The sequence below is a fragment of the Alosa alosa genome, chromosome 8 (genome assembly GCF_017589495.1).
Source record: "Alosa alosa isolate M-15738 ecotype Scorff River chromosome 8, AALO_Geno_1.1, whole genome shotgun sequence".
Lineage (NCBI taxonomy): Eukaryota > Metazoa > Chordata > Actinopteri > Clupeiformes > Clupeidae > Alosa > Alosa alosa.
In genome coordinates, this window is record NC_063196.1 from 8,382,953 (window position 1) to 8,410,629 (window position 27,677).

Sequence of the window (27,677 nt, forward strand, 5' to 3'; positions counted from 1 at the left end):
CTTTCAAGCTTAGCAAGAGAGAGAGAGAGAAGAAGAAGCATTAGTCGTGCATGTTCTGTTCAAAAGCACACAGTGGCGTCCCAGCGGGTCTTGTTTCAACAAGGGGAGTGTGAATGGGGCATGTGGTTTGTTCCATTAAGGAGATGGCAAATGGAACAGCAAACAGTGGCGCTGCATCTGTGCCTCCACCTTGCCCTGAGAAGTAAATTATCGCACCTTGAAAGCAGTCATCCACCTCCACTCACTCCATTTGAGGGGGAAAAGACTGTGGCCAAGTGGCGAAATGAATGAAATGAAAGAGTCACATTCTGTCATTTCAATCACATGGCAACATCTCTGTGTGATATTTCCAGTTTTCCGTGCATGTGGCACAATTTTTTAAGACAGCAACAAACTTTCCATTATTTAAAGCATAAACCATGGGGCTGTGAGGTCCCAGTCACACGTCAATATTTAAACGTCTCTAAATGTTTTATGTTGGAAACAATCACAAAAAATATATTCGTAAATGTTGTTTATAAATGATCCCTCCAAAAGTAGACATCTTGGGTTGCGAGAAAACCATACAGAGATTAAGAAGCCATTCATTGACCTGGACGAGAACCTTCTAGTTTCAATTCCCTGTTGGATGCAGTGTAAGAAATGTGTCAATGGTCCATTTACACTGATTCACACCATCACTGCCCAGCTATGAAAAAGTAGCGCTGCCTTCTCGCTTGCATGTGATGTTTTAACTGTAAGCCATGTATGAAAAACATCCACCTTGGGGAATACAATGGCAGAGAGGACAGCAAAAACTCCTACAGTTAAAGGTTTAGTTAGTAAATAAAATACATAAGGATAAACTATCAAACCCAGACCTACATGTTTATGGGACACAACTCAACACTAGCTGTCAACTTACCCTATCCGTATAGCAACACTAAGATATATTTCAGTCAGGACCACTTTGTCAAGAAGGTTGATTGCTCTTGGTAATGCATAATGTTTCATTTGGTGGTATGCTCTGTTCTGGGAGCCCCCTGCCCTTCCATGTGCAAATCAATGTCTAGTTGTGTCAATGTCAACAACTAGACATTGATAAGTCAGATGTATGAGGAGGAGATGGGGTGGAGGTGGGTTGCAAAAAGGCTTGCAGAGAAAGCGGCAAGAGTAGGCATGCTACAGCAGCTTAAAAAGGGCACCCTGAAAGGGACCAATATAAGAGCGAGTGATCAGCTGATCAATCAGCTGGGTAGTCAGCTGAGCAGTTAGCCAAGTTGCTGAGCATGACTCCTAACGCTATGCTCCATTTGAGTGATGCTATTTGTATGTCTGACTCACAGAATCTGGCAATATGGGCTGTTAGAGTGGACCAAAATGTTGCATTGAAGCTTAAATTGCAGCATTACTTTGAAGGCTATCAAGGTAGTTGACATAAGTGTGCTTGTTTTTGATCGGAGGGGATAAACATGACAAACAACAAACAAAGGAAAAGCCAGTGATTTTCCTCAACAATGCACTGAGGATGTTCCTGACTATGCCGACAGTTAGAGTCTACAGTTAGAGACATACCGTGTAAAGAATGCTATCATAATAAGGACTGCTGAAAAGTGAGGCGTCTAAAATCTGTATTTACCAAGAGCTATGGGACATTTGTGAAGATGTATCTGTGCCCTTTAAAGCAATTTTGCAACAAGTCAGGCGTTAACAACTTCCTAGTATTTTGCTTTATTTATTTATTTATATAGCTGATGCGTTTATGCAATAGCCTGACGAGCCAGACCCACATTAAAATGTAGGGTCTGGGCACTCACCGTTCGCAGTGCTCAGTCCGAGGGGCGGGATAATCGGTTGTCTTTCAAACTCCCTCTGCACGCAATAGGACAGCGCTGAGTCCCATGCGTTTTCCCACAAGCGGAGCTAGTTGGCTAGTTCAAACTTTTGCCAACTTAAAACAAGCTTAACTCGTGTCACACTGTTGGCCAACAGCAACATCCATCTTCTTTGTTTTCATATAGCAGGGAATTCCAGCCAAACCGTTGCAACTCTGCCATCAATCATTGTGTTAAGCCCGCCTAACGACTCTATACACGATTTGATTGGCCTGATAGAAGTTTAATTTTTCGAGGTCACAAGCCAACGGAGAGTTGCTAGACTAGCCCTGGAAGCAAATGTAATTTGCTGCCGCTAGGGTGCGTCTAGATTTCTAGGCTATTTGGAGACAATAATCGCTCAGACAGTCCACCTGAGGCAATGGTGTAGCTAGGAATCGAAACCACAATGTAATGGCTACTGCATGTTATCCGAGTTCCTTAGCCACTAAACTACTACCACCACCCCTGAGCCCTTTAAATGTTTGTTTGTATGTGTCATACATACATCTACAGTGACAGCGACACAACCACAGTCCTAAAACAAAGTCAAGGGAGAAAAAACAAAGGCGCTCAGTCATTTCATTTAGGTTTGGAGGCAAATGGGCAGGGTGAGGTTGGATATAAATAGGTTGGTCAAGTCAATCCACTCCACCAATCATTGTTTAGCACGTATATACCCAATGTTGATATCCAATAAACCAATGAGCTCTACCAATCACATTGATGAAACATCTCCAACACAAGCTTAGCAGTATGTAAAATGGCAGCATAATGTGCTTATTTGGCGTAAAGAAAGTCAAGGTTGTCCAACAAATGGAGACAAATGCAACCATATGACTTTAATTGTAGAACACATTTTGGAAATAATGAAAAAAACACTGAATAATAGATAACACATCACATTAATTAATGAAATAACCTGATTTCAGTGCTTTGCCATGTACTAATCATTGAAGACAATATTGGGGTGTCTGTTGTTTGGACTCTCAGCCACATTGTTCAGGACTCACTGCATGGCATACTATCTGTAAAATTGGCCAAAAAAATGAACATTTAGCCATACACATTATACTTTCAGCAATTCCACTCTGTATTGCTATCCAACAACATCCTTGTTTATCATTGGCTGTTCTACAAATTCCCAGGATGTTGATGTTAATTTGTGTGTGAAGCAGTTTCCTTTGGCCATTGTTTGGGCTTTGAATTGCAGCTTTGATGCCAAAATAATAATTTCCAGTCTTGAACTACAGCGTAAACAGTCTAAAAAAGATAAACAGTCTATGTCCATTCTGTTGAGATATACAATTCAAACCATTGTGTTATGGATGAGTGTCAAAATAAATATTTCTTGCCATACCAATTGGAACAATTGCTGAGATTACATCATCAGCACACAACACACACACACACACACACACACAGAGCCAGAGTGGGACCACTTTTCAGCCCGGGAGTTTCAGGCCCAAGACCAGCCTACTTTTTCCATGGTGGTGGAAATTGGATAAATTAAGCAACAGTTCAGTTCTTACTATCCTGTAGTTTTTATTAGTACCATGGTTCAACAATGTGTAAAGGTTATGTAATAATTTACCTAAACTGAGAAGTTAACAAAAAATATTCCACTATTCCACAAGGATAGGTTGATAAGTTAACAAAAACAAAAGAAAGAAATAAAGCATTTGAAATGTATTCCACTCTTCCACAAAGAGGCATATTGAACTAATGTTTACATGTTTTTCAGCGTGAGTAGGCTATCATATTGGTGCTTGGTGATGTACTCCTCTACTACTCACTTCTGAGCAAACAAGGCATATAGGTTGATCATGTAGACTACCATTGTCATATACTGATCTTTCTTACATTAAATAATTTTAATTCATATTGTTTACTCTTTTGTCCTCTCTACTTGTCACTCATGACCTCCTCATCGCTAATTTCGGGCTCATCATCATCATCATTTTCAGCAGGGACTGGCTGATCTACTGCTCAGAGGCTACAATTTTCACTGCATAGCCACACAGACACACAGATCAAGCTTGGGTTTCGTTGTCAATATTTGCATAATATTCGCAACGTCTAAGAATCGCAATGTTGGATGATACAAAAAGGCTAATATTTTAATTTATTTAATAAGTTGATAACGCTAACGCCCAATATTACCCAATAATTACGTTGCTAATCATTGGCTAGGCTATCTCTCTTACCAGTTGCCAGTGTCTGTCTTCTTAAAAAAAAATCTGGAAGCTTGGCACATTTGGCAACATCCTCCTCCAATGCCTTCCTTTCTTTTTTTACCTGGCCTTTCCAGTCCCTCCTGGCCTCTTCATGCCATCCATCCTCCCTGACGCTTATCGCTACGGTAGGGCCAGCCCGGCTATCGGTAGGCCTATCTGAGAAAACTTTTTGGAAAAGACGGGCTATATGGACCTCCCACACACACACAAGCAAATACACAAATTCAAACTCAGGAAATTAAAATAAAAAATGTTTGTCACAATGGAACTTCAATGACACAAAGTTGTACACTGCCATACAAACACAAAAACTGACAAACACATACACTGTACATACATTCAGTACAAAAATATTCATATCTGTATATCAAAGAGGTGTGACTTGGTTTCTATCGACAGAACGTGTGTGTGTGTGTGTGTGTGTGTGTGTGTGTGTGTGTGTGTGTGTGTGAAACGGGGGGTGCAGTAGTCTAGCCCAGCTCTGTCCTGCTGGTGATCAGGAACTCATCTGCTCCCTAAATTTGTGTGTATGTTGTGTGTGTATGTATGTATGTATGTATGTGTGTGTGTGTGTGTGTGTGTGTGTGTGTGTGTGTGAAACGGGGGGTGCAGTAGTCTAGCCCAGCTGGTGATCAGGAACTCATCTGCTCCCTAATTCTGTGTGTGTGTGTGTATGTATGTGTTGGTACGCATGTGTGCGTGTGTGTGTGTGTATGTGTGCGTGAGTGAGTGTGTGCATGCGTGCGAGTGTGTGTGCGAGCGTGTGTACGAAACAGGGAGGATACTCTAGTTCCGTCTAGTCGGGTCAGCAGGAACTCATCTGCTCTTGGTTGAGGAGGCCAGGGGGAGCTGCGGAGTGCGACACTAGTGGCGCGGCGCTGCGGTTATCCCGACTGCTGTTGCGCCACCGGAGGTTGCTGGCCGTGTCATAGCCACCGTCGCCCTCGTCTTTATCAGAGGTCAAGTCGGTCTGCAGGCAGCAACAGACGCGGCAGCACGGGCAGCAGCAACACAGCACGCAGAGATTGCGCAGCTCACGGCGGAAGGACTTCCGAAAGACATAGTAGATGAGCGGGTTGTAGGCGGTGGAGCCCTTGGCGAACAGGCACGGCAGCAGGCTGACGAGCGGAGTCACGCTGTCCTTGCCTGCGGTGTGGAACATGGTCCAAAGACTGATGGCCACGTAGGGCGTCCATGCCACCAAGAAGCCAGAGCTGATCAACACAGCCATCTGGGAGGGAGAGGGAGGGCCATAGAAAAATAGGGAGAGAAGAAAATAAATAAAATAAAATAAATAACAAACCCCTCTATTTATCTATCTATCTGTCTACTTATCTATCTATCTATCTATCTATCTATCTATCTATCTATCTATCTATCTATCTATCTGTCTGTCTGTCTGTCTGTCTACTTATCTTTCCTTTCGCCAAACACAGAGGAGTTGAATCAGTTGTTATATGTAATCTGTCAATTATAATTTTGCCATTTCTTTTACAGTTTTTTTCCGTAAAAAACTGCTGTACTGTTGAGCAGTCTGGTCTTTTGTCCCTGTATGATAATGAATAATATGGTCTGACTAAACTGCAGTACAAACAGTACTCTAAAGCAGGGGTTTTCAACCGGTGGTCCGCGGCCCACTTGTGGTCCGGTGGTCCCTGACCATGGATTCAGTAATGTACAGTAGTTACAATGTGGGAATCAGTATTTTTATACAGGGGTGGTCCTGGCATTGCGTAATTAGTCAGAATGGTTCAATCAGTTGAAAACCCCTGATCTAAAGGTATACAGTAAATTCTGTGCTTTTGCAGGTAGTCCACTGTGTGGTGTACTTACTGTTGTGTAAACAGTAAAGGCAAAGATCCTTGATTACTAGCTTTAACCCTCTCTGGTAAAGGTGCAGTGATTGATTGCACATGATGTCACGTTTGTTGATGTTTATGTTTGTATTTAAATTCTTAGCAGACATTTTTGTCCAAAACAATATTCATTATATTTTAACCAAGGACCAAACAAAATGCTTGAATAGTAGCCCACCCCTCCCTTCAGTATTCCCAGGGAAATCTCACACAGAGGCTGCCCCCACTTTGTTTGTTTCCTGTTTTCAGAGCCTGGACTGCCTACAGAGCCCAGTTTTTTTTTACAGTGTGCTCATGGGATGGGTAGCTAGCGGATTGTGAGATGTTCACTGAATGTGACAAAAATATTATGGGCTTGAAAATCGCGTCCGATTGCTGACTCTACCTTTAATGGTGATACGAGAAATGCATCCAATTGACTGAGGAAAAACTGTAACAGCAAGACTGACACTGACAAAGATTAAAACAATTATATAATTAAAAAAACAAACCCAAGAAACCACAAATAGAAAACAAACAAGCCCATAAAACAACCCAAGGGTTATTCCACGTCAATTCAACCAGGGCCCACGCACTTAGGTCTCAAAACATTCTGACAAAATTACCAGGTGTACCTATGTTACCCAGGAGACACACTGTAAAATTACTCTTATGTAAGATCAATACTTTCCAAGATACAGCCAGTTTTACAGGGGGAGGGGGGTGTCGATTTTGTTCGGCCTCTTTTTTTTGTCAAAGTTCACAAGCCCACAGCGCAAGAACTAAACCATGTAGGAGGCTCAAATTTTGCATGCTGGTACATAAATAGGAATAGTATGTAGCAAACTCGTCATGTTTGGTCTGGATAATCCTGCATGGCCATAGCTGTCCCTCAAAGTTGATACAAATTTTATTGGAGTTTTTGGCTGGGCTCTGTTTAAGCCTTCAGAAGACATATTTGTACTCAACATAGGTTCTTGATTTATGTTCAGGGTGGAAAATAAAAAAGAAAGATTTGCAAAAGACAAGTCAAATTGGTGTTTTCAAAAAGAAGGGATCATGGAGAATAAAGAAAAACATATTTAAAAAATCTTTGTATATTCCCACAAGGTGTTTGGGTGCTCTGAAAATTATAACCAAAATGATTTTTCAGACTTGTGAGGTCTGCTGTTCAGACCCTGAAGGGATTTGTTTTCTGTTCATTGCTTTTTGTGAGAGTGTTTCTACTTATCTCAGTAAGGAAAATAAATCAAGAGCCTATGTTGAGTACAAATATGTCTTCTGAAGGCTTAAACAGAGCTATTTATGTACCAGCATGCAAAATTTGAGCCTTTTGACAAAAAAAAGAGGCCGAACATTGACACCCCCCTCCCCCTGTAAAACTGTCTGTATCTCGGAAAGTATTGATCTTACATAAGAGTAATTTTACAGTGTGTCTCCTGGGTAACATAGGTACACCTGGTAATTTTTTCAGAATTTTTTGAGACCTAAGTGCGTGGGCCCTGGTTGAACTGACGTGGAATGACCCCCAAACAAAGAGAAAAAGAGTGAATTGGGGAGAGGGAAGACCAGTGAAAGATACAGACAGAGAGCAAGAGGGAGAGAGAGTGAGACAGGAAGAGAGTGCGATAAAGAAAACAGGATGTAGGACGCTGACAGATCCTGAATTGGGCTCTGGGAAATTTCATTGACAGATGGGGTCAATTGACCAATTGCTGAAAGGCGTGTGTGTCGAGTCCACACGCCAGATTAAATCATTTTAGATTCACTGCAGTATGGTCCACAAGCTATTCCTACTGGTCCGCCAACATTCTGTCTACATGTGACTCCAAAAAAGAAGTTGTGAGTTACATTGATGAGTTGTCTGCCATATTAAACCAACTATGTGAATCCAAACAGTGTTATTCAAACTGTCTGTTTAATAGTCCTGACAGATTTCAACAAATAAACAGTTTTGTGATGTTGCTTACTCCAGTTTACTCTTTGTAATAATAATAACAGTTCCAAAACACCTGTGCTGAATGAGTGTATATCAGGAGAGTGGGATGTATTTCTGATGCTGGAGGACGTAATCTAGTAACTCATTGGCTACTGACCAAGTTAGTAGCCGGAAACTTGCATGGAAAAGTGCATCCATAATTTTCCATGGTCTCTAATGGGAGTGTTGCCACTCTGTTTTCGGTAACACTTTACAAAATAACAAGTTGTCGTCGTTCTGTCTTCCTCTGCTGCTATGAATGTGTTATGAACTCACCCGTCAAGTTAAGGGTCACCCTGTTTTCTTTACCACTCTGCACATAAGCATATGTGGCATGTTAGACTTCAGACTTTGTCCATCATTCAAATCAGGACCTAACCAGCAACAAGGAAGGACACACCAAACAGGGCTCACCAGAATGACCTTCCGCTCCACGTTGCCATAGTTGGGCAGGTGGTTGCTGTTCTGGATGGTCTGGTAGGCCTTGTGCAGCTTCCAGGCGATGCCCGAGTAGGACAACACGATGACCAGGCATGGCAGGATGGTGCACAGCACGGTCAGGGCCATGATGAAGGTGGAGTCGTTGAGCGAGTTCTGGTAGCTGGCCCAGTCGACCGAGCAGGCCATGCCATATGGTTCGGGGCCATAGCCACCCCAGCCCAGCAGGGGGCAGACCGCCCACATCAGGGCGTAGAGCCAGATGAGGGCGATGTACATGCCAATGGTGCTGCGCTGGAACTTGTTACCTGCAAACGAGCCAAAAACAAACAATCTGTGACATGTCAGTTATCAAAGGTAAAAGTGACAAAAGGTGACAAAGTGACACAGACTCTCAACAACAGGTTTGGAAATTGACTTTCTCTCCACACAAGATGGCGGTGACCTAAAAAAGAGAAAAGTAATTTGTTGACTGCACAAGCGGTCTTTTAAAATACCATTTCTTTAGTAGCATACTTTGAAGATACAGGCTGTTGGTATACCTGCTGGGCATTGCTGCCTGACGCACCTCCACCAGTGCACTCTATGCAAGTGTGTTCCCCTATACACCTATGGGCAGGAACGGGTCATCAGCTGGGGACCACCAGTCACTGATGTTTTGCTCCTTTAACCCCAGTACATCTCTTGGTGGCGGAGCGATGGCTGGTATCTCTACCTGCCACCCCCTGCTGATGCCCTAGGTGTTCTGCCCCCACCCTCTATCTCTCCTCCTCAGCCACAGCCAGAAGCTGCCCTTCTCTGCCTCCTCCGCCAGTTCCTTGATGGCTTTATAATGTCATTTTTGGAGCCTATAGGAGTGATTTACTTTGATACATTTTTTATACGTTGCCCATATGCTATATGCTTATTCCGCTCTTACTCAAAAACTGCACCCACTGACATTGTTTTGGTACCAAATGAAAATCTTCACTCATTATCATCCACAAATAGGCCTTAGGTTGTTGTTAGACCAGAGTTTCCCTTTAGGCTCTTAACATCTGGCATCATATGATGCGATAATCCTAGCATATTTGTTATTTTAGCCCCAAGGAAAAACATATAGCATGACCTTTAAAAATGTTTTTACATGTATCCCACCATGAGAAGCATGCCAGGGGAAATATCTTTTTTTATCTATTTTTTTTTATATCTATTTGTGTCGAGGGCAATTGTCTGGAATCTGCAACAGAATCATGATGGGATACCATGGCTTAATGATTTGCAAAAATATACGTAACCATTGGATGAGGACATGGATGTAGAACTGTATGCAGAATATAAATAGGATTATTTACATCCCCCCCCCCCCATATCATATCAACTAATGAATAGTTGTGCAGTTTCACGTGATAGGCATGTGATTCAGATGCAGTGTACCCCGGTGGCAAAGAGACCTTCTAAAAATGGATAGAGGTTCCAGTCACGTACACTTAAAACTTCTAAAGTAAGGGTTTTTCGCATAATGAGAGAAATGTGATGTGCAAGTTCAAATGCAAATGGGACAATCAGTCCATGTACAAGATAAAAACGAAACACACACACACACACAAGTAACTGAATGGGTATAGCAGATTCATTAGCCAGTGTCAAACCTTGTGGAGGTCTGCATTAGTAATGAAATCAAACAATGAGTTATTCTGCACAGTTTACAGAAGCTCTGAAGCCTTTAGGGTTATAGATGACAGGCCAGCGTTATCTGAGCGCCGACTGCCAGATGCTACAATGTCACCTAACCTTTCATTAACCCCTGTATATGCTCTGTATAAAGCACATGCAAATGGCACTCGATGCTCCTGCTGGGTCCAGTTTCCTGGAGAAAAATACATCACTGCTGCCAGTGACAGACTTCCTCCTACATCAGCTGTTGTTTTTGTTGTGGGTGATTGTGAGAGTGGCTTTTGAAGGAAAGTTATGTCTCTGTTTAGCTCTTTTCTCTGACTTATTACAACTGGCAGTAGAACCACAGACTCTGTCAGAATCCACATGAAGAAATTGCAATTGAATAATAATATATAGTAGTGAACAGATGGATTGATTAATGGAATGGCGTGGTATGTATTTTCTGCCCCTCTGCTCAGAGATAGGGTAGTCATACTGGGCGAATCTGTAGGCAGTGTGTGCTGATACACTGGGAATCTGCAAGTGTTGCCAAGTGAATCCTCTTCAGTCTACTTCACAGCAGGCTACAGAAGCCTATTAGCAGTAATTAACACACTGCCAAATCATTAAGCCACATTGTGACCCGTGTAATGGTTTTCAGGTGTCTCTGTTGAGTGTGTGTGTGTGTGTGTGTGTGTGTGTGTGTGTTGAGACGATGGTTGAAATGTAAAAGCCGACTCCCTCGTTGGTCATTTTATTGATTTGGCAGAGCTTGCATACCCTCTGGAATCCTCACCACGTTGTGCAGTCACACTATGTTTGATGAGCTGCTAAGCCATTTCTGTCATGCAGGACTCTGGGGACTTTGAATAGCCTGCAGTGATTTCTGCGTAAATTGCGACTCGTGAAAATATGCTCTGCATCGCCTTTTGTTTTTTTCCCAAAAGTTTGGTTCTGCGTGTTTTGACAAACACGCCAACACATGTCTGGACAGGAGGTCCTTTAGTGTGCTGTGCTGATGAGGTAATTAGGCCCAATGGAATGTCAAAAACAGACTTTACCTCATCATGTTTCATATTGTCTAATTATGAAGGCCACTAACTGGAATATCTTCACACAAATAAGGCCCATCTGTCCAACCGAAATGATAAGTTGTTATTTATTAATGCAGGAATTATGCATAATTAAGGTACTTCCTTTTTGAGTGATCAAATTAGCCTGCATAATTGAGGTACTTTCTTCCTGAATGATCAAAAAAACTTGAAACCAGAACATCACGAAAGCCTACGTAATCCTTCAAATGATTACTAGGAACAGCACATCACTCTTCCAATGATTTCTTTAGTGGAGGTGTTGGAAGATTATTTATTGTTCATATCAGTAAGAAAATTAAACACAATATTGTTCATATCAGTAAGAAAATGAATGCAGTTATTGCATAACTCATGTGCTAACTGTACGCGGAGCTTGCAGTCCTGAACAGGGGCGTAGCACAAGATCCTGGGCAGTCCTGATGGGCCCATATGTTCCTCTGTAGGCCTAGATCTCTAGCCTACTTTACTGTGGTTACTAAGTTTAAGCTAAATTATATTACAATATTTTTGTTGTATTTATAACATCCAACGTAAGCTATAAAACAGCCTAAAATACCAGTTTAGTTTAGTTTAAGAGTTGGCAAGATGAGAAAATTATGTTAAAACCTTTAAAACAAAACATGCCTGAGATTTGCTAAAGTGTATACTTTGTATTTCTGTTGTATTCATATTATTTAATATGACGTGTATACTATTTTTTTAACAAAAGATAGAACTAACAGCCTGTTAAATTGTCAAATGGTGTAACCACAAAAATGACAAATATCTAATATGTCTCACCTCCTAGAGTTCATGCAATTGCTCTCATGAAATTATTAGTTTATTTTGTAATATCCTATGAGAATATGTTTTATTATATTTATTTCTAAATTTAAATTATATGGGTTTTTCATTGTACTGAGCAAGACCATTTGACATAAAACATCTTGTTTTATGTCTATTCTTTGACCATTTGAGTAAAAATGGTTTAAACAGCCATTATTACAGTGAAGTGGAGTATTAAATCATTATCCATAATAACTTTTTTGTACATTATTAGTCTTTTAGACAAAATACTGGTTACACCAATTGACATAAATCGGTTACACCAATTGACCATAAAACATTTATAGCAATAGGACAAGAAATTGACAGAAAATAGGCATGAAGGTAAACTGAGTTGGATATTTTGATATGTATTCATGTCATTCATCATATTCCATATCAAATATAATTTCATAACATCAATGAAGAAACTTGTGTTATATTTGATTTCAGATCAGTTCTCATACAATTTCAGTCTATACCCATTATTTTCAAAGAGAGTGAGATAAAGGGCCCTATTTTCGCGATGCAAAACCTGGCACAAAGCGTATTATTATTCTGACGCAAAGTTTTTTCCTATCTTACACTTCACTTTTATTAAATAATGCGCCCAGGGGTGTGGAAATTACCGACATAAGGTGTGGTCTGGCACATGATCTAAAAATCGCTATCTTACATCTAAAAATCATTACGCCACTGACCAAGAAAAGTCTGGTCTATAGGCACATTTGAAACACAACATTCGAAAGGCGCATTTGAAACACAACTGAAGACGTACTGTCACGAGATGTAAGCAGCAATTCCTCTGCAAGATAAATGTCCTTAGGTTATTTATTCAGTCATTCGAACATTATAGGGGGAAGTGTTGCTTTTTTCAGGCTATGTTTTTCTGGTAACCCATTGTCAGTCAATAGTGAAAGTAATTAACTGTGTATAACTGTTTTGTCATTGACTATGACACCACGGTGAAGTTAGTTTCACTTTGCCTATAGTTCAATTAATAGACAAGTGCAGATGTGTGTAGCCTATACTCTGCTAGGTTTTAGTAAAGAATGGCTTAGTGGAATACCTGTTCCATACGGTCTTGCGTACAAGCAGATTCCTTCAAATACAACGCTGACTATCAAAATACTGATGCGCTGTTTGATGTTGCCCTGCTTGCTGTTAAAGGGAATGACAGATGTCCTCCTCATTGGTTTAAAGGATGTTAAGCCCAAAACACACCCATGACTGATTAAGAAATATAAGAGCCTCCTTTTTGCGCCAGACACCTGACGTTTGATAACAAAACCACCCCAAATGTGGACTGGACAAACCCCTAAATATATTTACGCTATTCGCTAGTGACCATGTATTTTAGATTGCTAAAATAGGGCCCAAAGTGTGTGTGAGAGAGAATAAGAGTGAGTGAAAGAGTGGGTATGATCATTTCTTAACAACCAACCAACAGCAGGATCTGCGTTCACTTGCACTCTGTGGCGAGACAAGTTTTCCTTGCTTGTAAATGGCATCCATTGGGGGACAAGAGGTACATTTTATATATAATAAATGTATTTATATTATTTATTTATAATTTGAACATACTGTTTACATACATCATAATAAAATATAAAAAAATAATTTAATTTAAATTTAATTATTGAAGTTTAAATTTAAAATGAAAAGCTTTGACATTTCAAAAATCGCTTAAATTGCAATCTAATTAAACCCTTTTAAAGCTATTGTTCATGCTTAACAGTTAGGGTCACTATTTAAATTATAAAAATAATATAATTGGCACCTAAAATTACATACTCTTGGCCCTGAATCTGACCAAACTGGTCTCAAACAGAAAAGAGTCAAATGGTGTAACCGGTTACACCATTTGACATTTCTATTGAAAAGCAAAATTTGCAGGCATTATTATGGACAACTATGTACACACTTCACCTTTATGTGAATATTCAAACACAGGTTTTACATTAAATTGAATATTTTATGATTATTATGATTTGTAAACATTTTCAAAAGGTCATACCATTTGACATGTAACCTAAGCTTGCCTGGCCATGGCCTAAAAACACTATTATGTTACTTTAAGAGAGTTGCTAACCTTGACTCATAGCAGTTGGGGTCTTGAAGGGTCCTTCTCTATGACATAGTTTCCTGTCACATGATCCTCTGGCATAATACATACAAAATTGCTCCTTAAATGATGGTTACACCACTTGACATTTTAAGTGGTTGATGTGACAGACACGATTCCCCATATTAATTAAAACATTCAGAACAATGGGGTTTCATTACTTGTATTAAATATAGAAAAGTTATTCTGCAAGATCATGCCAGATTATTTTAGAAGGGATTTTAGAGAGATTTTCACAATTTTTTCAGCAAGTGTAATTATTTGGTTCATGTTTTTGTGGTTACACCGTGTTCAGTTGGTTTTGTGGTTTTGTGGTTTACACCAAATTCAGTTAATACTCTTTCAAAATTAAATAAATCCAACACTTTAAGATTAGGGTTTGATGAAAATGATATTTGAAAATAATTTGTCAAATTATTTTAAAATTTTACCAATTTTAAATGTATGCAACCCATATGTACACAAACAAATGAGTGTCACGTCATTGACCCTTATACATAACATTGGAGTTTTCCCTCCAGTAAATGCCACTGAAGGTAGCCTAATATTAATGCCATATGTGTCTAAGTCATCATTTCAAACTTTCTTAACATACTCTGGTCTAATGGTTTTTACTTGAGAGAACATTATTTGTAAGACAGGCAGAGACATGGCTAAATATGGTTTGCTTTAATTATGATAAGCTCACATTGTCTCAAATCCAAAGGGGAGGATGAGGGGTCTGTTGCTACTCCAATCCCTGGTGTGACAGTTTCTGAAACTGAGGGCCATGTGTTTCACAACGTTAAGATTTGCTTCTACTAAATCTGACATAACTATGATGCTAACATGATGCATACTGATGAGCTACCAAACTACCTATGACACTGATTAGCCTATTATTGCTAGTTTTGTAGTACTCGAGTCCAGGACTCGGAGTCATGAGCTAAATTTAGAGACTTGTGACTGGACTTGAGCACTGAATGACTCAAACTTGTGTTAATCAACACATGTTAGTGTTGATTATTATAACCGCGCAGCGAAGCGGCGGTCATATAGGTTTAGTCAGATTTTTTTCTTTTTTTCTTTTCTTTTCGCATGTCCAAATTTCCGTCAAGGATTCTCGGGACACTGAAAGACCAGGGTAGACGAAACTTGTTGAGCATGTAACCCCATATGGATAGCATGGAACCATCGTTTTTCGTTTTGATCTGTAGCCCCCCCCGCTGGACTGCACCCCCCGAAAGGAGGGTAGGGCAGACACAGTTTTCTGTGAATATCTCGAGAACCGTAAGGTTTAGGATGACCTTTTTTTTTGTATGTTGATCTCAAGGGGCCATGTCAACCCATTCCATAACCACTCATTTCATGTATAGCGCCACCTAGTTAAACACAAAAAAGTAAAAATGAGGTGTTGTAATCGCAGGTATCTGTGACCTAACATAGTCAAAACTGCATGAAATTGGAAGTGTAGGATCATTATGACACCCTCTGAATGCACGCCAAGTTTCGTGGAATTCCGTTCATGGGGGGCCACACAATAAATTAATTTGTGTTACTATACAACAACTGGCCTGTAGGTGGCCGGAGACAGTTTTCTGTGAATATCTCGAGAACCGTAGGGCCTAGGAGGTCCACCTTTTTTTTGTATGTTGGTCTTAAGGGGGCATGTCAACCCATCCCATTACCACTTATTTCATGTATAGCGCCACCTAGTTAAAAATTAAAAAGCAAACAATGTTGTGTTTTCATCACAATATCTCTGGCTGACATGGTCAAAACTGCACGAAATTGAAAGTGTAGGATCATTATGACACCCTCCGAATGCATGCCAAGTTTTGTGAACTTTCGTTCATGGGGGGCCTTACAATAAAATAATTTATGTGTACATTTAGTGACCCAACAAGGATTCCCGGGACACTGAAAGACCGGGGTACACGAAACTTGGTGGGCATGTAACCCCACATGGATAGCATGGAACCATCGTTTTTCGTTTTGATCTGTAGCCCCCCCACTGTACTGAACCCCCCGAAAAGAGGGTAGGGCAGACACAGTTTTCTGTGAATATCTTGAGAACCGTAGGGCCTAGGATGACCAATTTTTTCCGTATGTTTGCCTCCAGGGGTCATGTTAACCCATTCCATGTGCACACATGTGCATAAACAGATGCACACGCACACACATACATTCACAGTAATCATTCGTATGACACATACTCACACAGTAGACATATGTACGCATGCATGCACATGCACAAACACACATACGCAGGCAAACACACAAGCACGCACACACACACACACACACACATAAACATAAACGTGTACACGCACACATGCACACAATTCAAGAATTTCTCAGAATTATGAACAGGCAAGATGGGGGTGGGGTTGTATGAAATGAATTTTACATGTGAAATCTATGAACTAATCATGTTTTGGTACTTGTTGTCTAGCAGATACCAGTGAGAATTGAGTGTGGATAATGCAATTTAGTGAGACAGTTAGAATCATATAGGCCTTTCAGCGTGATTTATTTTTGTGGAAAAAATGTGCTGGACTGGGCGGCGGTCATATTTTGTACCGCTCTGCGGTACATCTAGTTTATTTAGCCTTTACCTCAGATTACATGTATCATTTGAAAGTACATGTTCTGCTCTTTCAATGAGTGGTCTCTGTTCATTTTAGAACTAATGGTTGTGGAAATATTCATGCAGTTTTTAGCAATGGTTACCAATGGTTTCCCCTCCTTTTGTTTTCTCTCCTTCTCCTGTCTTTCCTTTCTTTTTGGTAGCCTGATTTGCATTCTTTGAGAAAGACATTTCTTCACCAGAATTTTGCGCTCCACCAGATGCTCAACATAAACAAAATGTGTGCAGATGGACTAAACCATTTGGTGCAATAGCAAGGGGTGGCTGACTCCTTAGATAGTCTTTTTTAGGCCCCAAATGCCCCTGCTAGTGAAACCTAGTGTGTTTCTGGGAGAATTATTTTTCTCCCTGGAGCAGTGACTATCAAACACCACCGAAACAGGATTATTCGACTAAGAACATTCAATCCATCCCTTAAGTCTTCAGTGTGTGAAACAAGGGAGTGTCATGAATTTTAATACTCAGGGGTTGGAGGTTTCAAACACACAAGGTTAGAGGTTTCAAACAAACACACTGACAGACAGATCGAGATGTTTCCTGTGTAGCCTGTGACACAAGGCTGGGATTTATTATATGGGATTTATATTTCACACACACACACCACACCCACGCACACACACACACACACACACACACACACAATATGCCCTCATTGCTAGAACCTGATGAGAATGCACCTCAACTCATTTGGGATGTGTGCTCACTGTCAGCACATGACAGTGGAAAAGTCCTGAGCACCGTAACTAATAACAACGGGTATGATTTCAGGCACCACCCAGAGGAGCCAGTGTCAACCGATATTATAATATTCACTTAGCAATGTGGAGAGGAGGACAAGCTGGACATTGGCTTGCTGGTTGACCTCACACACCACTCAATTTCCACACTTCTACCCAGGTGTACCTTACTTTCAGTTGCCTGAAGATATTCAGTAGATCTAAAACCAAGTGAGATATTGACTAACAAAAAATGTTGCACTTACACATTGGCATGAGCCTGAATGGGTTCACTTGACCGTCAGATTATAATTCGGCAAAGTTTTTACTGGGATGTTGTCTGTGAGCCCTCAGTCAAGAAAGCTAGTTTGATGACCCAGATAGGTTTTTGTGTTGTGAGTTGTGAGATTTTCAGAATCTAACTGCAATTTCAGTAAGTAGAGCAGACTGACATGAATAGTGTGACAGAATAGCTTTAGCCTTTACTGATATACCTTAACGTGGATGGAAATTACAGCTGTTCAGTGCTTTTATATGTGAAGTCTTATAGGTTTAAGATCAGCAAATACTTGTCATGTTAACTTTGAAGGATGTTCTATGACTATAAAAAAGTTTAATGATAAAAACTCATTACATTTTTTGGTTTCTCTCTTCACTTGAAATGTACCCCGAATCATAGAATGATCCACACGATTTGGGTATCTGGGGTGGCTACCAATGCAAAATAGCACAAGCCTTTTGTTTGTTTTTGGCTGCCTATATAGCTCTGAAAACATGAGCCATTTAGACTTGATGGTAAACAGACAAATTCACAGACAAATTGGTGTAAAAATAACAATATATTTTTCTAGGATAACATCAAGTGAAATGCTTGATATAAATGTATATGCACACACACAGTATATATAAATATTGTACTTAAATGTAGAATATGGCAATTCTCCCTTCACCCCTGTTAGTTACTGTCGATAAGTCCGAGAAACCATGACCGGAGTTTACTAGAACTGCAATGGTAGCTGTATGCCTGTCTGTAGAAATGACATATACCAAGAGGCTATTTTGGAGACCCAGCACTTGATTTTGTTTAGAATCTGTAAAAGGACTCCAGTTTCTCATGGAGGGACATGTACTGTACAAAATAGAAATGTAGCTTTGTTGGGTGACAAACTTAGACAGGAGGCGAGTGTAATTTACTGATATTAAAGTTAGCTGTGCTACATAGGCTTATAGGCATGTAACGTTACACCAGAGCCCGTCTACGGAGAGCCTTGCCACTCCGTATTAAGTCCCATTGTACCGAATTTTGGATGCAGTTCCACCAGAGTTCCACTGGGGGCGATCACCATGAGTGCAGAATGAATGGGAGTCAATGGAGCTAGACGGCTAAAATTGTCTCTTTCACCTGATTGTCGTTGACAAATCTCAGATTTGATTGTAGTTTGTATAACTTCAACATGGGTTATAGGTCAAAAGTTGAATGAACGAGTACTTATGTCCTTTTGATTTCTTACAGGTTGGGTCGTTGTTGCACATAACACGCTAGCATTGTGCTAATGAATGACGTCATTGACACATTTGAAAGGCTTTTAAGAACAATTAAGTGACTTTAAAAAATATAATACTCAACCAACTGTATTTTCTTTGCCTCCCCTTTCGAATACAATACTCAAATTACTTGAAAAAAAATTATATCCCGAGAAAAGTGGATTTTGAGGGGTACAGCTCCATAGACCTCCATGCATTCTGCACTTTCGTGGACGAAATTTCATGTGGAACCACAGAAGTAACTGCAACCAGTTCAGAAACCGGAAGTTTTCCGAGAGTGGCAGTTCTCCCCTTATTAGACATTCTCTGGTTACACTGTTGTGGACAAACCCCATGCCTGACGTTAGGATAGCACGTTAGCGGCAAGTAGCTAACCAGTTAGAGTAGCTAACATTAGCTATGGGCCTTTCCACTATTGGCCCATAAATAGTGCTAGGCTAACTCAATCATTGGCACCATGCTAGGCTAACTCAACCATATCGCTGTGTGCCTGCGTTCGAGCGTTACCTGATTTGGGGGTGGCACCTGCCACCAGGTATCTAACGAGTCCCATGACGGCCAGAGTCATGATGCTAGCCACACTGAAAATCATTCCCATCAGACCGTAGTAAAGGCAGGTGGGGTCACCGCCGATCCAGGCGTGGTTGAAGGCCGAGGAGATGGAGAACGGGTACATGCTCAGGGCCATGCCGATGTCTGTCACGGCCAAGTTGACGTTGAGCAGCTCAGGTGCTTTGAGGAGCCTCTTCCTCTTAGCAGCAGTGATGAGAACGGCCGCATTCCCCAGGATGGACAGCACAGCTGGATAGAAAACAATACAGAGAGAGATCATCTTTACATGTTTGTTTATGTATCACTGTGTGAGGGTACAGTAGATGTACAGTGTATGTGTGTGTGTGTGTGTGTGTGTGCAGGTGTGTGTGTGTGTGTGTGTATTTCTGTGTGTGTCCTCATAACCAGCCGAGCGAGGCCACCCAGCGGGTAACATTGTGCTCTGCTCTGCTCGGTGACATTTTGAAATGTTTTCCAGGTCCACCAGCAAGATCGATTATACATTATAAAATACAAAAGAAAATAAAAGACAAATTTTTAAAAGCACCTTGTTTGCCCCTGCCTAGTGCAATTACACAGCCAAATCATGCTGCGGCACTGACCCCAAATATGGGCAGCAATTAATTTTTCAGATAATATGCTCTCCACTGTCAGAGGTCGCATAAGGTTCACATGAGATGTGAAATACAAGAAAACAACACAATACATGTAAGCAACATTATTATTACACATTGCAATTGCAGTATACGAAGATTATGGTCATGGATATGGTATTTAGCAGACACTTTTGTCCAAAGCGACATACAAATAACAACAATACAATAGTACAGGGATTGTGGTGGTACGCGAGCTGCCACTAGGGGGTACGCGAGATGGAAAGGGCAATGTCTGAAAGGTGTTAAAAATGATTAATTAATTAATTATCTAATTAATTAATTAATAATTCCGATTCGGGTTATAATGATATGGAAACGTGAAATTAAAGGAAATCATTTGTAAACTCTATATAGCTTATACTATATATAGCTGGCACGTTAGTTTCGTGGAAATATATAGGTGGAAGGCTACACAAACATGGAAAAGTGATCGAAGAGGAGAAGCGAAAGAAACAGAGCAGGAGACCGGTAACGATGGGATGGGGGGCAGAATGATGAAGGCAGAGGTGGAGAGCAGGGGGATAAAAGAAAGGATGAGACAGAAAAGACTGTGTGAAGAAAACGAAAGTATGATGAGGCATATAGGCCTAGGCTTCACGTGGATTGGGAGACAGACTGCCCAAATCCACAGTTCGTGTTTTGCAGTGAGGTGTTATCTAACCAGTCTAATGTTGTTCTCCACACTGTTTTTTTTAGCGTGCAAGCTCATAGACCAGTTGCACATTTTGATTTTGTTATCATGTAGGGCGGCTAATTAAACATGATGCCTGGAATGCGTCAATAGAATCTTTTGCATTTTTATGTGTCGGATGGTGGGGGTAGGCTACGCGAGCCGAGTCAGGATGTAAAAGGTGGTCCGCGGGAAACAAAGTTTGGGAACCGCTGCAATACCCTGGAAATCCAGAGTTCTTGCGGGAGCACAATTTGAATTTGCTCAGCGAGTCACTCTGGCAATGAGTAATAATGCTCATTACCTATGCCCATGAAACCGAGCTGGACCAATCATATCGGTGTATCTGATATAGATAGATAGATAGATAGATAGATAGATAGATAGATACTTTATTGATCCCCAGGGGAAATTCAAGGTCTCAGCAGCATACATACAACACAACACATTCTTTAACAGCAGAAAGAGTAATTAAAGTATATAATATAAAAACACAACTAAGCAATAAGGACAGTAGAACATAAAGAATATGCTAAATATACTAAAATACAAATTATACTAACTAACACTTAATACAATATATAAAAAAATACTAAAATACAAATTACAAAAATACAAATTATACTAACACTTAATCTAAATCAATTCTAAAAACAGTATCCACATAGTGGTGATTAATCAATCAGAGGCACTTGCAATGACTGAGGCAGGGACTGAGCCTGTGATTCTCTGTGCATAGTAAGGTATGGTAAGGTGCTCTAAGGTGCTCTGTGTGAATGAGTGTCATGGTGGTAGTGCAATGGTGATAGTGCAAATGAGTTAGTCCAACAGTGCAACGAATATAAGGGGGGGGAAGGGAAACCTAGGGTTTCTAGAATTAAGTCTAGAAAGGAAGGGAACCTACAGGTCCATACCCCCCTCTACTGGTAAAAAGTGGGAATGTTATTTATCTGAACTTCTATACGGGGGAACCCGTATAACTATCTGTACGGGGGAACCGGGATGTGAATATATAGGCGGGCCAGAGGCGAGCTAAACAGATGACGACAGCGCTGCAACGTCAAAGTCCGGAATCAGTCAGTAAACATTGGTCATAGTGTTAAACAATTGCGTGAAGTGAGATTTTCAAATGCATGCTTGGTGCCGCTCCTCGAGTTGGGCCATTACATTAGTCATGGCCAGACCCTTAATCTTTCTAGATTTCCAGGGTCTGGATTTCCAGGCTAATAGTTACATTTAACAGTAAACAATTTAAAAAGTTAAAGACTACACCAAGGAGAACAGCAATAATAAACAACAATGTCAATTCAATCAATAGCCTAATGAAAATAAATAAATACTATAATATACAAACCATAATGCATAAGAATATGGGGCGGCAAATGTAACATGCCTTATTTCGTGGACAGCATGACTTTCGTGTGACGAAATACATATATTCATTACGAAACTATGTTACATCGTAACGCCTTTTGTCTACGGAATGCACAAATTGGTTTGCATTGTGTCCACGAAACACTGAAGAGAGCACATCATTTCGTGGACGAAATTGACTGGTGGCCTTTTCCTTTCGTGGACATAATGCTGAATGCAGTATTCACTGTCATAGACGAAATGTTTGGTCAAAAGTAATTTTGTCTACGTAAATACGGAATGCACCTACACGCATCATTCTGTGCATCCTATTTCAATTTCGTCCACAGAAGTATTGTGTTGTGTTACAGAAGGCATTCCCTCCACGCAATAGTAACTTAACAACTAACGAAATGCATTCAGTGACATATGCTTTCATTCTGTGGACAAAATGCTTAATAGAATCACATACAATACATTTCGTGAGTCAGCAGTTTACGAAATGAATTATGTGTCACGATAATTTCATTACGTGGACGAAATGCATAACAGAATCACAAAATCAGTTTTGTGACCTGATGCAATACATTTTGGGGGCAGCCGTGGCCTAACTGGTTAGCACTTCGGACCTGTAACCGGAGGGTTGCCGGTTCGAACCCTGACCAGTAGGCATGGCTGAAGTGCCCTTGAGCAAGGCACCTAACCCTTACTGGCTGATGCAGGCAGCTCACTGCGCCGATTAGTGTGTGCTTCCACCTCACTGTGTGTACAGTGTGTGCTGTGTGTGTGTTCACTAATTCTATTGGGATAAATGCAGAGACCAAATTTCCTCACGGGATCAAAAGAGATATATACTTATACTTTATACTTATACTTATTTCGTGAGTCAGCAGTTTACTTAAATGGCGCTGTTGATGCAGGGCCTAACTGGTTAGCACTTCGGACCTGTAACCGGAGGGTTGCCGGTTCGAACCCTGACCAGTAGGCATGGCTGAAGTGCCCTTGAGCAAGGCACCTAACCCCTTACTGCTCCCCGAGCGCCGCTGTTGATGCAGGCAGCTCACTGCGCCGGGATTAGTGTGTGCTTCACCTCACTGTGTGTACAGTGTGTGCTGTGTGTGTTTCACTAATTCACGGATTGGGATAAATGCAGAGACCAAATTTCCCTCACGGGATCAAAAGAGTATATATACTTATACTTATACTTATACTTATTTCGTGAGTCAGCAGTTTACAGAATTAATTATGTGTCACAGTCATTTCATTACGTGGACGAAATGCATAACAGAATCACGAAATCCGTTTTGTGACCTGCTGCAATACATTTTGTGAGTCAGCAGTTTACGGAATGAATCATGTGTCATGATAATTCCATTATGTGGACGAAATGCATAACAGAATCACGAAATCAGTTTTGTGACCTGCTACAATACATTTCGTGAGTCAGCAGTTTACGGAATGAATTAGCCAGTGGGTAGCCTAGGCTACCATTTAGAAGTGGCCACTTCAATCGCGCCTCCCGTTAGTCAGAGCTCCGTGAAACAAAGGAAAGCCCTTTATTTGGACGGGCAAGTAGGCATAACGATTAGGCCTATTATGCGCGCACTCCAGCGAGACGATATAAACTAGGCCTACTGTTAGGCCTACAACAAGTCGCCATTTATTAGGCTATCCAATCGCTATAGTGTTTTCATGAACATTACAGGAATCCACTTCATTCATTGTTTTAAATATCGTTGCTCACTAACCGACCAGAGTTAGTGAGATATTGCATCGAAATATCCAAAAATCTCTTTCCAACTTAGACCTAGGTATGGAAACACTTACAAAACACTCACACAATTTCATCTGCATTGCTCTGTATCTGAAATGTACATTATTGTCAAGGCCATGGCACTCTTGCAGGCTGGTGGTTGACTTTGACATCTGAACAAAGGGAGCAGGTCCATTATGAAATGGAGGATGACACACTGTGTTTCATTAACATCTCCCATTAAAGAGATTTTATGAGTATGCTCTGGATCTCAGAGGTGAAATCAGCTTACAGTAATTTTGCCTAACTGCTCCTTGGTCTAATGCAGGGGATGGAAGAGAAGAGTGGGTAGAACATCAGACCATTCAGTCTGATGCAGATTAAAATGTGCCAGACTTGCCTGTCAGATCTTAAGTGCGAGTGGAATAATGTATCGCACTAGAAAGCTAGGTTACACTTTACCAGGGGCGTCGGCAGTAGTTGAAAACATTCGGGGCTTAGCCCATTGAGTCTAAACGGTTCTCATAATTCCCATTTTGCTTGCCCTTCCTGCTCACTTTTAATAGATGAATCCACCGACTCTAGCCTCATTTGTGCCACCTTGATTGGATATTATGGACACTAATATTTTGACAATTAAATGATGTAATGACATGTTGCTATCTTGACATTTCTGTTTGATATTAAAAAAATATATATATATAGCCTATAGCCACCTAGCAAAGTGGCTTTTTAAATAGCAAGATGCATCATATGGTTCATGTTATGCTTAGCTTAAGGAAAACTAATCATTGTAGACTCACTAATTTGATTCTACAAAGGCAAAGTACCTAGCCTAGATAGGTCTAGGCCAGCACTGTTTGGCCAGCTCCAAACTGTCGGCGAGTGAGTGCAGGGCAGGCTGATAACAAACCTGAACTTGTAGCCTAAATAAATGACAACAGCGTAACTCCACCACCTCCTTGTCCTTGTTGCCTTTATGATTTCCTAATAACTTTCTTATACTAAATAGGAAATGCAAACAATGACATGCCCAACCCTGGAACTGACTGATTGTATCTCTCTCTCTCTGTCTCGTGCGTGCGCGCGATCTAAGTAGCCTACGTTCGTTTATGTTTTATGGTAGGTAACATTCAAGTTAGATCTGCCGCATGAAGGAGAGTGAAAGGAAACCCGTGTCCTGCTTTTATATTTGATAAATAGGTCCATCTCATCTCACAGTTTCAATGCACAATCCGAGTAATGGTTTCATATTTGTTAGTCAACTTTGCAAAATACATTTGGGGCTACACTCAAAACATTCGGGGCTGAAGCCCTGGCAAAATTGGCTGGCGACGGCCCTGCACTTTACTTGAAGGTATCTACATAAGAGTGACATGACACTGTCATGAACGTGTCATAAACATTTTAAACAACTCATAAACGTTTATGACATAACACTTCTGTCACTCGCTTTCGTCAGGTGTCATTTGTTTTTTGTCATGACAAGTTAGGGTTAGTGTCATTCGGTTTTTGTCATGAAAAGTTAGGGTTAGTGTTAGGGTTATGACAGTGTCATGTCACTCTTATGTAGATACCTTCAAGTAAAGTGTTACCCAAAGTTATTTCCTAGCTTGATGAAGAACTTCACAGCCCTATCCTGGGTAAACCCAGACGAACCTGTTAGCAAATTTGAATTAGCTCTGCAGGTCAGTCTGGAAAGGATCATATTGATACCCATTTCAAAGCTTTCCATTTTACGACTTCAAGGGGCATAACCAGCAGTGAAATTAAACTTAAATTGGTGCAATAAACTCTTGCCAAATCATTTATGAAGTGCAGCGAACAATTCCAAGACAATACACCTTCCTGGGTTTTGAGGGATTTGGCAACAGACATTAAGGGGATCCTTTCAATGGGATTCTTACACAGCACAGGAACAGGGAAATCATCTCAGGTGGGATAATTTCAAAAACATGGCGAAACCCCCCTTCTGCTTTGTCTGATATTGATTCACATCACAGCACTTTCACACAAACTCCCCCTGTGAAGCCCAGTAACAAAACACCTGTGCTAGAGTGCAGTGATCCATACTTATCACTCAATATTATTAATTTTACCAGCAAACTTGACACAGGCAGTGATTTTTATTTGAAATGCTCAGTGAGGTAGGACAGTAATGGTCTTTGAAATGCCGTATGATTTGTGTGTGTGTGTGTGTGTGTGTGTATGTGTCTGGGATTTGCTGTGACCTTCAGTGAACTTTACACTTAATCTCCCAAAAGGTTCATCAGGTTTCGTTGTCTCCCTGTCTCAACCCTAATATCCGAGCAAGCAAACACTTTGACCTGTCTGTGTTAGGTCATTAAAGATGCAGTCCATAATTATCCAATATCTGTTTCGTCAAATTCGGCTAATAGCTAGAGTGTGTGTGTGATGTGTGTTAATAAAACAGTTTAGAAATCTTTTTGATGATTAAATGGCCTGTTGTGGTGAAAATGGTAGCTTTCCCTGCAGAGGCGATTCTAGAGTCTGTGGGGGCCCCAAGCAAAAATTACAAGGGGGCCCTTCCGACCAGTGTTCATCACCATTATGTTAGGCTATAAATAATCCAACCAACGGAAAATTTATTAAATAAAACCTTTTTTTTTTATTCCAAATGTTCCAAACATGAAAAACTTCTTTGGATAAAGTCTATCTTTTATTCTTAAATAAGCTACTTGGTTGACCCATCTCCTGACAATGTTACAATGTTTATTGTTTGCTTACAAGTTCTGGTGTTCTTTCTCATATTTGTTTAAGCACCAACTCACAGTCTGATTGGTGAATAGGCTATTTGTAAATCGATATCGTAAAATAAAAGATTTAAAAAAATAGGACTGCCAGAATAATTTGACTGGGCCAAACAATATCAGTGGTGGCAGCTTTGGCCGCCTGTTGCCGACCCATGTCGTAGATTATAGTTTAAACTCGAGGTGTGTCAATGATATTTTAATTCCATGTCGACTGAGCCGACAGGGATTTTACATTCTTTTAAAAAGATAAAGCCCATTCAGCTGACCGGGAGTTCAAAACTACGTTAGACGTTAGTGTTGATTATCTTCATGACTAGGCCTACAGGAGGAAGGCAGACAGTAGTTAGTCAGTTTGAGGACAATAAACAATGCATCAAAGGGTCAAAATATTGGCACCAAAGAGAATTGTTTATAACAGAACAAGTGACGATGTAAAATTAAAAATCTTTGGCGGCACAAATTAATGTGATTAAAAAAATTAACGTGTATGATTGGTCCTTACTCATTAACACGTTATGCTGACAGCCCTAATATAAACATAACGTTAACCATCTCCTTGCTTAACTAGTTGTAACTGTCGCTAGCTAGCTGAAGTATATTGTCGTGATGTAGCAAACCATGTTCAATCTTTCTGCCAATTAACATTAGCCTATAACTTCATTGAGTAAATGTCAAAATCCGATCTTGATCCGTTATCACTGCACCCTCGATTGACGTTTACCACAGTAGCCTAAATATGTGTGGATTCTTTGAACTCTTTTGAACACAGATCCGCTGTTTATAAGGCCATAGCATAGGGCCTACATGTACAGATGTACTGTTTGTAGCCTACAACATGACAGGAGCACGCAAAATCTCGATTGTCCCACCGCCCAAGTACACCTCGCTGAGACCAGGTCGGGGGCCCCCTTGCGGCTCGGGGCTCCAAGCAGTTGCTTGGTTTGCCTGTTGACAAGGTGCGCCTCTGTTTCCCTGCCCCCCTCAAGCACCAGTTAGCCATGCCGGCTAGCTATAAGAACAAGCAGCG

General features: G+C 40.7%; 1 protein-coding gene across 2 annotated transcripts in view; it reads right to left on the reverse strand.

Moving 5' to 3' along the window:
- Positions 1 to 3,481: 3,481 nt before the first annotated feature.
- opn8a (opsin 8, group member a) overlaps positions 3,482 to 27,677 on the reverse strand; it is a 49,875-nt gene continuing 25,679 nt past the window's right edge. For both annotated transcript variants that reach the window (XM_048249521.1, XM_048249520.1), the window contains 3 exons: positions 19,400 to 19,693; positions 8,318 to 8,649; positions 3,482 to 5,321 (listed from right to left, as the gene is read on the reverse strand). In XM_048249521.1, coding sequence (XP_048105478.1) covers positions 4,896 to 5,321; positions 8,318 to 8,649; positions 19,400 to 19,693 — 1,052 coding nt within the window. In that variant the 3' untranslated portion in view covers positions 3,482 to 4,895. The remainder of the gene's footprint in view (positions 5,322 to 8,317; positions 8,650 to 19,399; positions 19,694 to 27,677) is intronic.